This window comes from Salvia miltiorrhiza, chromosome 7 (assembly GCF_028751815.1).
Source record: "Salvia miltiorrhiza cultivar Shanhuang (shh) chromosome 7, IMPLAD_Smil_shh, whole genome shotgun sequence".
Classification (NCBI taxonomy): domain Eukaryota; kingdom Viridiplantae; phylum Streptophyta; class Magnoliopsida; order Lamiales; family Lamiaceae; genus Salvia; species Salvia miltiorrhiza.
The window spans coordinates 28,068,361-28,082,168 of record NC_080393.1 but is presented as its reverse complement, the minus strand read 5'-3'; the positions used below and the strand labels follow the sequence as shown (position 1 = coordinate 28,082,168).

Genomic DNA, 13,808 nt, shown 5'->3' with positions numbered 1-13,808 from the left:
GTTTAATAAAATATAAGGAAAAATGTTGAAAAATGAAAATACATAATTTTTGTAGATGGATGAACATAGTAATAAGACCATAATTATTGGTGGATGGGCAAATGTAAAAATTGCGTGTCAATGAACTCGAAACTATGACATTTTGAAAATGAATCACAAAATTCCCCTAAAAAAAAAAAATTCAAAACTGTGATAGTTAGACCTAGGTTATTGTTATTGGATAGGGTCTGATTTTTCTTTTCATAGAGGAAGAAAAAATATTAATAAATGGGAAAGTGTAATTGGCAAATACGACGGCGTTTGTGGAAGTAACAATAATATAGTCGTTACGTTACACACTAGACATGTGAAGACCATTGACCAACAATTAAAAAAGGATGCTAGTTTCAAATACTACTAGTACAAATTAAAAAGGATAATTACTATCCAATTCGACCGTTACATTTCCTTGAGATTCAAACTTTCATCTCCACAAGTAGGTAAAAACTGCACAAATATTTCCAAAGCACTCAACCACGAAAAACAAAAATAAAAATGAGAGAAACAGAAATATCAAAGGAGGAAGAGATGGAATTTGCAGTAGACGAGGAGGAAGAAGAAGAGATAATTAAAAATCTGAGATCCAAAGCCACAGAGCTTCTCCTGAGAGAGGAATACAAAGAGTCGTTGAAAACCTACTCCGAAATCATCTCTCTCTGCCAAGAAACCATTTCTAAATCCAATGAACCCCGCCTCTCAAATCTCCGACGAACCCTCTGCTTGGCCTTCTCCAACCGGGCTGAGGCCCGGGCCCGTCAATCGGAGTTCTCCGAAGCCCTCAGAGACTGCGAGGCGGCACTCAGCATCGACAAATCCCATTTCAAAACCCTTCTCTGCAAGGGCAGAATCCTCTTGAGTTTGAATCGTTACACCGCCGCCTTGGACTGCTTCAAGCAAGCCAATCTTGATCCACATGCCACTCACAATTCTGATATGGTTAATGGGTTGTTGACCAAGTGCAAAAAGCTGCAATCTTTGTCGAGAGGCGGCGCTTTCGACATCTCCGATTGGGTTCTGGGCGGCTTTCGCGGCAAAACGCCCGAGCTCGCGGAGTTCATCGGCGCCGTGGAGATCAAGAAATCTGACATCAGTGGGCGCGGCCTGTTTGCGACCAGGAATGTCGAGAGCGGGACGTTGATGGTGGTGACCAGAGCTGTCGCCGTTGATCGAGCCATCATGCCTCAAGATTCAGGGGAAAATGCGCATCTAGTTATATGGAAGAACTTCATTGATAAAGTGGTGGAGACCGCCAAGAAATGCGAGCATGTCAGCAGCTTGATCTCGTTGCTCTCCGCGGGCGAAGACGAGGGCGCTCTCGAAGCTCCGGATATGGCGGTTTTTAGGCCGGAGGCGGAGGTTGGTGGTGGGAGGCTGGATAGGGAGAGATTGCTCAGCATTTTGGATGTGAATTCGATTCTTGAAGATGCTATCTCAGCTAAAGTTTTGGGGAAAAATGCAGATTACCAAGGTGTAGGTTTATGGATATTAGCTTCATTCATCAACCACTCTTGCGATCCCAACGTGAGGCGCTTGCACGTGGGCGACCACATGGTGGTCCACGCGGCCCGGGACGTGAAGGCCGGGGAGGAGCTCACGCTGGCCTACTTTGACGTGCTGGCGCCCCGTGAGAAGCGGAGGGAGATGGCTGATAATTGGGGGTTTGTGTGTAGATGCAAGAGGTGTTTGTTTGAAGATAGTGTTTGCTTCAAGCAAGAGATGAGGGAGATTGAAATGGCGGTGGGGAAAGGGGTGGTGGATGTGGGGAGCTTGGTGTATAGATTGGAGGAAGGGATGAGGAGATGGATGGTGAGAGGGAGAGGGAAGGGCTATTTGAGGGCCTCATTTTGGGAGGCTTATGAGAAAGTGTTTGGATCGGAGAAGGTGATGAGGAAGTGGGGGAAGAAGATCCCGGCGCCCGAGGCCGTCGTTGACACAGTCGTGCACGCGGTCGGCAGCGACCAAAGAATGATGAGGGTGTTGGTGGAGGGGCTGAGGAGAGGTGGCGGTGTGGTGGAGATGGAGAAGCTGATCAAGTTAGGGAGAGGGGTTTATGGGAAGGTCATGAAGAAGCAAGCTATTGGGGCATTGCTTCAAATAGGTGGTGCCCAAGATTAAGGAGTTTTTAGCTACTGTTTTTGCTCAAGTCATCATGGTCGATGATTCACACTTTGGTTTATTGGTTTTGTTTTCTTCTCGTTGAAATCTATTAATATATGAAAACACAGTTTTTGAACCATTTTTTTCCCGGCAAAATCCGCACCGGCAGTTATATTTTAAAAAGTAACCACGTTCTATTGGTTCATTCCATATCTCAAACCCACGTTTATTTGAAAAGCAACAAAATTGAACAGTTTTTTCTGCCGATAACTTATGTGATGAAGATAAACAGTTATTTTTAGCTATAAACATGGAGCAATTATTGATTTAACCCCATTGTCTAATAATTCTTCTCTTAGCAGTCCATTTGTTCTCTCAATTTCAGCATTGTCTCTTTCAAATTCTGCATCGTATATTCTCCTAACAAATTTCTGTAATGACTTTTTCACAACCATTAAATGATTTTGTCAAAAACGTTTAGTTCTCAATTTATGTTTTTCATCACCAAGTAGCCCTTTTTCTTAATAGCGACATTGTTGTGCCGAGAAAATTTTGGCAAACCATTCTCCCGATTATTCTTGTGAAATCATTGTACATGAAAAAGAACATGATGAGGCCGAAGAGTGGGTACCAAGAAAAACTTCTGTTGGCAAAGAAATGAGAAGATGGAGATAGATGAGAGAGTACGAGACCGAAAGGCTCTACCTTGAAATCATGGTGGCTCCATCAATTTTGGATGTCGATCTCAAGCCTACCGGCAACAAATCTATGTATTACATAAATTTTCATCATCTTTTTTTTTTTTTGGAATTCATTGCCTTCAACGACAAGGGAGGTGAGTGATCTACGATGCTACGTTTACCAGTGAGTATTTAGAGAATCTTATCAACTGCTAATTTTATGGCCAAATTATTTTACGGTTATGATTTTCACATCTTTACAGACGCTAAGGATTGAAGTGGAAATCTTTCAATTCTTTCTCTCATGCTCTATCCATCAGAAATGGCAAATGATAGAGTAGTTGTCGATGGCTTTTGTTTTTTGATGACTTCGTGATTATTGAGTTGTGATTCCTGTTAAATTGTCGAGAAACTTGCACCATGAAAGAATAAGTATTTAAGATATTTGATAGTTGTTCAAATCAAAAGAGGAGAAATTATATGTTGTGTTGATTTTAATATTGAACCACCATTACATGCACGGAGATGTTGATGTTGTTTTTTGTATTGATTATTAAGTGGTTATTGGATGGGAGCTTTATTTATTTATTTTTCTCTTTGAACTGCTCGCATCTTCTATAGATTGATATCTATCACTTTAGTTTATTGGTTGTTCATACTTTTTCCCGTGTCGTGTAGAATTTATTGAGACAAAATCTTGAAAGTTATTTGTTTCTTTTGCTATGAGGATTTTTTAGTGCTAGATTCAAAGTTGAAAGTCTGACTTTCTTATTCTGCTGCATTTATATAATTCTTCGAAAATATATGTTGTGTTTCTCTAACTAACATGTTTATACCATGAAATTGAAAACATTACCTTTTTATGACCATTGTGTTTTACGATAGCATTTTTTTTTCTTCCCAAAAATACATTTTCGTCTTTATATTTTTACAATTGATATGAAAGCTCTTCGTCCATGGATGTTTGAGTTTTGACCATTATACTTTGCCAATTCAAAATAGTATATGTTACATTATTATTAGTATTTTTTATTTTCTTTATCTTTTAATAAAATGACATTCTCTATACAAAAATACCAACTGTAGTTTATCTGTATTTTAATTACTTCCATAATTTTTATAATGTGTTTGGGTTGCTCTTATAATTTATTTCATTTATTAAATCAACTCTAATTTAAAATCTGAAATTGAAATGAGATTACACGATTTTATAGTAATATTGTTTGTGCAACTAAGGTGTAGAAAATCATATGGTTCATTTTTTAATTATTCTATCTTTAAAAAAAATAAATTAAAAAGCAAGTTTTGAATACAAAAGTTTAGAATAATTAATTTTAAAAAAATATCATTTATCAGTTTAACAAATCATTTATATGATGTAGAGCTTCCTCTTCATAAACTAAATAACTCATGGATTTAAACTTTATAATGATTGTTTAATAATTGTATATATATATATATATATCAAAATAATGAGAAATAATAAGTTTGATTTATTTATTTTTTTCATTTTGTTATCATTTTTCTTAATTAGATTCAATAATATATTGAGATTTAAGAAAAAACATTTCCATAATCTATTGTTGAAATTAAAAGATAATGATATAATCATATGAATTTAGCTATTCCTAATTAACATTTTGCTTATATATCATTTAATTTTGATGTTTGTCGTGCATCGCACGAGAGGGCGTACTAGTTAAATGTACTTCTCAACTTTGTTGACATAAATGATGTCACCAATTTTTTTTTCCTTCAAATTATTTCTACAAGTATATGCGTAAATATATACATCCTCTCTCTCGTTACAAATATCACTTTTCATAATAATATTCATTACAAATGTTTCATTTATTTTTTGGCAACATATTCTTTCTCTATACCTAATATTTAAACAATTTTCATCAATCCATTTTTTACTACTAATTATACATTTCTTAATACCTACTATTTAAACAATTCTCTATACATTCTATTGATTATGAAGTTCATTTATATACTCATATTCATTTTAATAAATTATAGAATATACATTTATAATAAATAGCATAAATTATAAAAGATTAAAAATTAATATAATGATGCCTATAGAAAATTAATATAAGAGATTATATGACGCCTTGAATAGGCTACATCAAGATCTATGAAATATTAGTATAATGTTTTTTAGATCAATGGATCAGAATGAAAACGGCTAAACCACAAAAAGTCGAACATCATTTCATGTCTTTCATTGGAGGAGGAAGAGGTAAGAGAAACAAGAACTTCCTTAAAGCTCTTTGGATCGGGACTGTTTGGCTGATCTGGAAGTATAGGAATGAGAGTAGGTTTGAGAACAAGAATTGGGAGGTGTCCAATCTTGTTAATGAGGTCAAAGGGAGGCTTTGGAGCTGGAACAAAATATTCCATGTGGTCGAGTCCAATGTTCCTTTTACCTTGTGGTGCTCTAACGAGTACGCACCACTTGTATGATGTTTTTGGTACTCCTGGTACCGCCCCAGTATTTTAATAGATTTTTAATTGATCAAAAAAAAAAAAGTATAATATTTTTTAGATATTTAATGATTTTTAGATATGAAAATTGATTAAAATTTTAAAAAATAAATAAGTATGAATGAAGATTGAGGAAAATTAGATATTATACATTATACGATGCCACGTATGATATAATTTATTTTGCTATTATATATAATAATAATATATAGGGATTTATCAAGATCTATGAAATATTAGTATAATGATTTTTAGATATTTAATGATTTTTAGATATGAAAATTGATTAAAATTTTTAAAAATAAATAAGTATGAATGAGGATTGAGGAAAATTAGATATTATACATTATACGATGCCACGTATGATATAATTTATTTTGCTTTTATATATAATAATATATAGGGATTTATCAAGATCTATGAAATATTAATATAATGATTTTTAGATATGATAATTGATTAATAATTTTTAGATATGGTCTTTAATTAAAAGTTTAGAAAAAAATAAGAATGAATGAGAATTGAGGAAAATTAGAATGGAGAGATTATACGACGCCCCGTAGGGAATGAATGAGAATTGAGGAAAAAAAAAGTTTGGGTTATGTATTCTCTGTTATAAATATGGCTTGAATTTTTTTTTTTAAAGAAATTAATATTTTTGCAATGAATAACCTGGTGGTTACATGTCAATCACATAATCAATTTTAATATAAGGGATCCAGCCACCGTCAATGACCATTGCTGAAAATCTGTCATCAACAAATAAGAAATGACTACAAACCATCATTACATATTGCTTAATGACACCATCAACCACCACAATTGAATGCTACTTACTCATCTTCCTCACTTATCTATAACTCAAATTTTTCTATATAAACTTAACACTCTTCCTCATAATGCCACACACAAACATCGCAAGCTTTGCAATATAATCATGCCGTGGGAACACATTCCGAAGCAAGATCACTATTTGTACACGGTGAAGTGGACTTAGCCGTTCGATCAGCACCTCCTTCGTCGTCTACTTGCAAAGAGAGATGAGGTCGCTCCGACGTTACCGCACGTACTTATAGACGTGCTAGATGCATTCAACGACGATCTCCAGACAAGCTTCCGACTCCTCGATCTCCACCAGCGCCTGGAGTTCCTTGAGAAACATTTCTACACGTTCAAAGAATTGACGAATATGCCAGCAACACAATGGGATATGGCGACAAATCAAATCCACGCCGTTGACGAGGTTTGGGAGAAAATATTTGAGGTACGTGAGGTTGTAAGTTATTTTGGTTGTTTGTGTTTAGATCCTTAGAAATAATTTATGAGTATAACTCTTTTATAGGACAATTGGCTAGCTCAAGCATATCTACGTGCCAGAGAACCCGAGTACAATGAGATGTGCATGTTATTTGCGCCAAACGAGATCAAAACGGAGATATCACATACTCTCGTTCTTATTAGCGACTCCCCTCAATGCAAGAAGCCTTCTCCGATCAATTTGATTTCAACATCTCTACAAGAGGATGAGGTGAATTCCCCGGCTCCGCCGCCTCCGAAACCCGTCGTCAGGAAACTCAACTTTAACGAAGCTGATGATGCAATGTCCAGTGTGGGATATGTTCAGTCTATAACGCCACACTACTATGTCCCATGGCCGAAGTTGGAAAGTAGGCTTCGTTATCCAACAATTGAGAATGCATCTGCTACTCGTAAGAAACCAGCGGCGGCGAAGGATGTTGTTAGTCCGCGTGTTGGTTATGACAGCTCTTGCGCATCGTCGTCACCGTTTAAGTAAATTTTAAAGTCTTGTTCTTGTTTGCGTGGAAGTATTGCTGCTCTAGTAACTTAGGTATATTATTAACGAGTAATTATCCCATGTCTAGTGTTACATGGAAGATGGGCGTTCATCCCATGGCCATAGATATAAGGCCTTATTTTGAAAAATTATGATGAATGGGCAGCCACTGTTTATATCAAATAGTAATAACTTTCTTGAATCAACTTCTATGTTAACCCATAGCATGCATGGATAATATAAATAACTTCCATTGTTTGCCAAAATACTCATTGACAACACAAAATAAATAGACCAGAACTAGATTACTACCGCTCCGCCGCACTACGGCATCACAACCAACTAGCAGAGTCAATATATACACACAAACCAAACATAAACAAGCCAAAATAGATCTTGGATCCTATATAGAAGTTTTGGATTCAACTAGATCACACAAAATACTAACACCAAGCGCTGCCACTTCAGGGGAAACGGGACTCATTACGATGAGCTTGAAGAAGACGTGCCACGTACTAAATCTTCGCTTCGGCAGACAACCCAATAAAGATCTCCAGGCGCTGAACTTTGTCACCTAAAATTTCACAAATATCAAACTTGTCATTCATGTCCAGCCTGGGAATCAAACCCAATTGCTCGTATACTGTCTGCCTCGCCATGCCGAGATCCCACTCGTATCCCACACGAGTGGCAAGGTTGTCAAGGCGCTCTTTGGTATCACGACTAATTTCCCCGAGCCACTTGTAGACGCCATTCATCTCTTCCCCTTCCCTTGTTTTACATTTTTTACTCACCTTTTTTGCAGTTGAAACCTTTTCATCACCCTGGCAGACACTATCTTCTGCATCTTCGGTCGCTTCTCCATCTTTATTGACATGATGCTGTAAACCATCACCAGTCTGCTGTCCAAGATTGCCACCTCATTCACCAAGACTATCAGCCGCATACATCTTGTGCATTCCCTCCATAACATCCTCCGCGTTTGAGCCATTTGCACGGTCCTTACCAAATACTTCTTTCCAATCTTCAAACATTGGCCAGCTTTTGAAACGCATCAACCGTGCGTTCGAATCCTTCTGCGTTGATTCAAAAAATGACAATTATTAAAAGAACTTGAGTTTTGTAAATAGAAACACCAAAATTTTATACTTCATATTATACCTTCACAATCATCTCCCATTGATCGTTGTCACAATCTAACATGAACGTCCCCTTCGCATTAAACCCAACTCCACTAACATCGAGGGCCAGAAGTAGCGAGTTATAGCTTTTTTTCCATGCGCTAAGCTTGGAATTGATATGCGGCATCCCTTTTATGTCAGTCCCGACAAATTCTTTGCGCATAGATTCTTCGAGTTTCAAAAGATAGCCAGCTCGAAACCCATTGTCGGCCTTCCAACCTTGAGCAACGAGTTCCTTGAGCGAGGCCAACAACATTTCTTCCTCCCGGGCCGTCCAGCTTCGGCGTGTCTTGTCGGGCTTCGATGCCCTCACACGACCGATGTCGCTGCTGCTTACTTAACCATCATACAGCCGCACACAATATTAGAAAAATTTACATCAGAATCCACTATATTTGGGGTGAGAAGCACATTATAAGCAGTTGTAAAACCAGAATCAAACGATGAAACAAGACAACAACCAACAACCAAAGTGGCCAATGAAATATTTTACAATGGGCAATATAAACCATGTAGCGAGCACTCATTGTCAAACATCTATACATTTCAAAAATGAAAACTATGACAACAATTTACCAATGACACCAATTAAAGCTTCACTAGCTTTCTCCTAAATCGAACCAATAAATTGAGCAAAAATAAAAATAAAAATAGAAAGGTATCATCCACATTACCTTGTTGCGTTTCACTCATGGTCGTCACGGATCTGCTTTGAAATTGAACGTAGCACGAAGTGATTTTCCTTTCCCGTCGAAGTTGCGCTGGCAGATTTCAGTGTTGGAAAGGAAAGAATCATTTACATTGATTGGAGATCAAATCAAGATCAATGATTTAGAGTTTCCTAGTTTGTAACTTTCCTTGTATATTATTTTTCAGCCCTATAAAGGGTAGATGTAATTCACAGAAACAATATCAAGCAATACAATTCAATTCAGACTCCTAAACATGTCTTCGATCTATACATATTCATTGATACCATGTTTTAATATGGTATCAGAGCAGGCATGATTCTGGGAACTCAGAAATCATTCATCACTATTCCAAATACCTAAAAATAATCAACGCAGCAATATGTCAGGGAAGATTCAAACCACAAACCCAACCACCTCAAATAAATCAACTTCCTCAGCCGAATCGGCCTTCTCGAAAATGAGAAGGGAGGCCGCCCGGCTGCAGATCTTACAGCCGACAACCAACCGCTTCGACACCAACATTTCATCATCGGAAGAGACCGGGACCGGACTTACCACCACATTCCGCCATACACCACGGCCGGAAGCCCGACTGCAGCAAACCACTGCCGATAGAAGCGAAGAAAGCGGAGGAAAGAACCCAGGCGTCTCGGTCGCCGCCGCCGCCCAATCTTCGCTGCCGCCGCCGAATCATTACTACGGCGTGGCTAACTATCAAAGGCCTACCGGAGCAGCGGCGGTGGCTACCAGAGCAGCGGTGGTGGCCATGAATCGGACATCTCCGGTTGGGCAGAACGGAGGGAACAGACGTGAAAGGCCTACCGGAACAGAGGCGGTGGCTGCGGAAGCAGCGGCGGTGGCCGCAGATCAGGTGCCCCTGACTGGGCAAAACGAAGGGAGCACATGTGAGAGGGAGGCGGATGGAGAAGGGAGGGGAGACGTGAGAGGAAGAGAATTAGGTATAGGGTTTGGTGTTTTCACACTAAACTCTCATTCTTCTCTTTATTTGCAAAAAATACCCCACCCTTTAAAATCTGCCCCCCTAAGTTTCAATAAAATACGAAAGCTACCCCGAGGTTTTATTAAACTGCAGAACTTACCCCATCTTATGCAAACTGCCCCCCTAAGTTTTCGTAAATTACAGAAACACCCCAGTCTTCTACATAATACTAAATCTCCCCAATTATGTAGAAATTTCCTAAATTTTTCCGCTGCATATCAAGCCTCTTGTGATAATAGGGATAGAGAGGAAGGGTGGATTTTTTATTGTGGAGCTACTGATACGATGACCTTTGATAAAACTGATATTATTAAGTCATCAACATCCCACCGAACACATGTTCAAACTGCTAGTGGTGATTTGACTTGTGTTGAAGGGGCCGGAACTATAGAAATTTCTCCTACTCTTCGTCTCTCAAATTGTCTATATGTTCCATCTCTTTCTCACAAACTGTTGTCTATTAGTCATGTTACAAAAGAGCTCAATTGTACCATGATAATGCATCCCCACTTCTGTTTTCTGCAGGATATCAGGACGGGGGAGATTATTGGGCGTGGAACTGAGCGGGATGGATTGTACTATGTGGATGAGATAGCTCAACAAGGCAAGGTGATGCTGGCTCACGGAACTACTGACCGGGAAGCCTGGCTTTGGCACCGTCGGTTAGGGCATCCATCCACGGGGTATCTTAAGCTCTTATTTCCTAAATTAATGAAAAATGAGACTTTATCTTGTGAGACTTGTGTTTTAGCTAAAAGCCACCGAAAATCTTTTAAGCCTAATGACACACAAGTGAACTCCATATTTTCTCTTGTTCATTCTGATGTTTGGGGTCCTTCACCTGTTTTGGGGGGTCAAGGTTTTAGATATTTTCTGCTCTTTATTGATGATTGCACTAGAATGACATGGTGTATTTTCTCAAAAATAAATCTCAAGTTTTTGAAAAGTTCACTCATTTCTTCAACATGATTCAAACTTAATTTCAAAAAAATATCCAAACCCTTAGAACCGATAATGGGGGGGAGTTTGTCAATCGATCAATGCAAGACTTCTATCAACAAAGAGGGATAATTCATCAAACCACTTGTTCCCATACTCCCGAACAAAACGGTGTTGCTGAACGAAAAAATAGAATTCTCCTTGAAATGACCCGTGCTATGATGATTGAGTCTAAGGTACCCACCAACTTCTGGCCTGAAGCTGTCGCCACCTCTGTTTACCTTATAAATCGCCTTCCCACCAGAACCCTCCAGCTTCAAACTCCTTTACAGAAATTATCCACTCTTGCTGATATACCTCTCGCTCTTACTCTTCAACCTCGAAATTTTGGTAGTTCCGTATTCGTTCATATTCCCAAGCATGAACGAACTAAACTCTCTCCTTGTGCCATTAAGTGTGTGTTTGTCGGGTATGGTGTTAACCAAAAAGGGTATAGATGTTACAATCCTAAAATCCGTTAAATCATAACAACCATGAACTGCGACTTTCTTGAAACTGAGTATTTTTATAGTACCCACCTTAACAGTCAGGGGGAGAGTGAGAAAGAGAGTGAGATCGACCTGTTAAGTTGGTTATCAATGCCAAGCCCGGAAGCAGACCCAACAGAAAAAGTTAGCCTTGCCACCGAGCATGTTTCATCCACTCCAGAATAATCTAGTCCGCTGCATGAGCCTATATCTTCTCCGCCACTGATATCTGAGGTAAGAACTTCTGAACCTACTATTGTGGCTTCTGATTCTGCTGATAATATTTCTCAAGTCATTGAAGAAGAACAGGAGGACAATACAGTAGATGGAGATACTGGGAGATATGTGCTACCACCCAGGAGTAATCGGGGTGTACCTCCTAAACGATATACCCCAGAGAAAATTGTGAGGAATTCCCGATACTCAATTGGGAATATCGCCAAGGGAAACTTGTCCAAAAATGTCACAGCCTATGAAGCGGCCTTATATGATGAGGAGATTCCACAAACAGCAGAGCAAGCCCTGAAGATCGAGCATTGGAGAAATGCTATGAAGAAAGAGATAGGGGCCCTAAACCGGAATCACACATGGGAGAAGTGTTGGTTGCCGAAAGGGAAGAAAACTGTAGGATGCAGATGGGTTTTCACAATCAAACAAAAACTAGATGGATCTATTGAGCGATACAAAGCTCGGCTGGTTGCAAAAGGCTACACACAAACATATGAGATCGACTATGCAGAAACTTTCTCGCGTGTAGCAAAAATGAACACTGTCAGAGTGCTCCTCTCCATTGCTGCAAACAAGGATTGTGATCTTCATCAGTTTGATGTTACAAATGCCTTTCTTCATGGTGAGCTTGAAGAGGAACGAGAGGTATACATGGAAGCACCCCAAGGTTTTTCAGATGAGTTCGAAGAAGGGGAGGTATGCAGATTGAAAAAGACTTTATATGAGCTCAAACAGTCTCCCAGAGCTTGGTTTGGAAAATTCACCACAGCTATGAAGAAGTTCGGGTACCAGCAAAGCAATTCAGACCACACCTTATTCTTGAAGAAACGGGGTGATCTTATTTCTTGCTTAGTCATTTACGTTGATGACATGATCATAACAGGAGATGACTTAGAAGAAATTCAGAAGTTGAAAGAAAATCTTTTCAAGCAGTTCGAAATGAAGGACCTTGGGAGACTAAAGTATTTCCTCGGCATCGAAGTACTCAGATCGAAGAAAGGGATTTTTATCAGTCAGAAGAAGTATACTCTTGACCTTCTTGCAGAAGCAGGGATGCTAGATTGCAAGCCAGCTGAGATGCCTATGGCTATCAATCATGGGCTACAGATTGTGAAGGGAGCTGAATTGGCGGATCGAGGAAAATATCAACGTTTGGTAGGGAAACTCATCTATCTTTCCCATACTCGGCCTGATATTGCGTATGCTGTTGGAGTTGTGAGTCAGTTTATGCACCAACCACAAGCTGACCACATGGAAGCTGCGCTCAGAATTTTGAGATACTTGAAAGGAACCTTTGACTATGGAGTACTGTTCAGGAAAACTGGACATCTCGAGATACAAGCCTACACTGATGCTGACTGGGCTGGAAACCCAATTGACAGGAAATCAACAGCAGGATACTTTGCCTTCATTGGAGGTAATCTTGTCTCTTGGAGGAGTAAAAAACAGAAGGTGGTGGCACTCTCAAGTGCCGAAGCAGAGTTCAGAGGAATCAAAAGTGGTCTAACCGAAGTTCTTTGGTTAAGAAGACTAATGACAGAATTGGGCCTCAATCCAACCAAGACATGTCGAATGTTTTGCGACAACAAAGCAGCCATCAGTATATCCGAAAATCCAGTGCAACATGACAGGACGAAACATGTTGAGGTTGATAGGCACTTTATCAAAGAAAAGATTGAAAGTGGTATTGTGGCACTACCATTTGTCCGATCTGAAGATCAACTCGCTGATATTTTAACCAAGGCTGTGAATACCAAGAATTTTACAGAAGTTCTCGACAAGTTGAGCATCGGAAATCCCGTCACTCAACTTGAGGGGGAGTGTTGGAAAGGAAAGAATCATTTACATTGATTGGAGATCAAATCAAGATCAATGATTTAGAGTTTTCTAGTTTGTAACTTTCCTTGTATATTGTTTTTCAGCCCTATAAAGAGTAGATGTAATTCACAGAAACAATATCAAGCAATACAATTCAATTCAGTCTCCTAAACATGTCTTCGATCTATACATATTCATTGATACCATGTTTTAACATTCAGGCGACGCTCAAAGAGTCGCGTCGCGTGTCTACTGATTGTTGCTGAAAATCCCTCCAATTTGGGATGCCATAGGTATGTTCCCGCCAATATATCTGCCA

The 13,808-nt window shown here is 39.0% G+C and overlaps 3 protein-coding genes across 3 annotated transcripts; 2 read left to right on the top strand and 1 right to left on the bottom strand.

The window, feature by feature from the left end:
• Nucleotides 1-409: 409 nt before the first annotated feature.
• LOC130995794 (methyltransferase FGSG_00040) lies at nucleotides 410-2,275 on the top strand. Its single transcript, XM_057921218.1, has one exon. It carries the CDS (start codon nucleotides 535-537, stop codon nucleotides 2,152-2,154), a length of 1,620 nt encoding a protein of 539 aa, XP_057777201.1. The 5' UTR covers nucleotides 410-534; the 3' UTR covers nucleotides 2,155-2,275.
• Nucleotides 2,276-6,232: 3,957 nt separating this feature from the next.
• On the top strand, nucleotides 6,233-7,257 carry LOC130995826 (uncharacterized). The gene is made up of 2 exons (XM_057921277.1): nucleotides 6,233-6,573; nucleotides 6,652-7,257. Exons 1-2 carry the CDS (start codon nucleotides 6,499-6,501, stop codon nucleotides 7,102-7,104), a joined length of 528 nt encoding a protein of 175 aa, XP_057777260.1. The 5' UTR covers nucleotides 6,233-6,498; the 3' UTR covers nucleotides 7,105-7,257.
• A 113-nt stretch (nucleotides 7,258-7,370) lies between these two features.
• On the bottom strand, nucleotides 7,371-8,814 carry LOC130995830 (uncharacterized). The gene is made up of 2 exons (XM_057921283.1): nucleotides 8,266-8,814; nucleotides 7,371-8,180 (listed from the first exon to the last, which is right to left on the bottom strand). The coding sequence occupies exons 1-2, from the start codon at nucleotides 8,539-8,541 to the stop codon at nucleotides 8,025-8,027; spliced, it is 432 nt and encodes a 143-aa protein (XP_057777266.1). The 5' UTR covers nucleotides 8,542-8,814; the 3' UTR covers nucleotides 7,371-8,024.
• Between the last annotated feature and the right edge of the window lie 4,994 nt (nucleotides 8,815-13,808).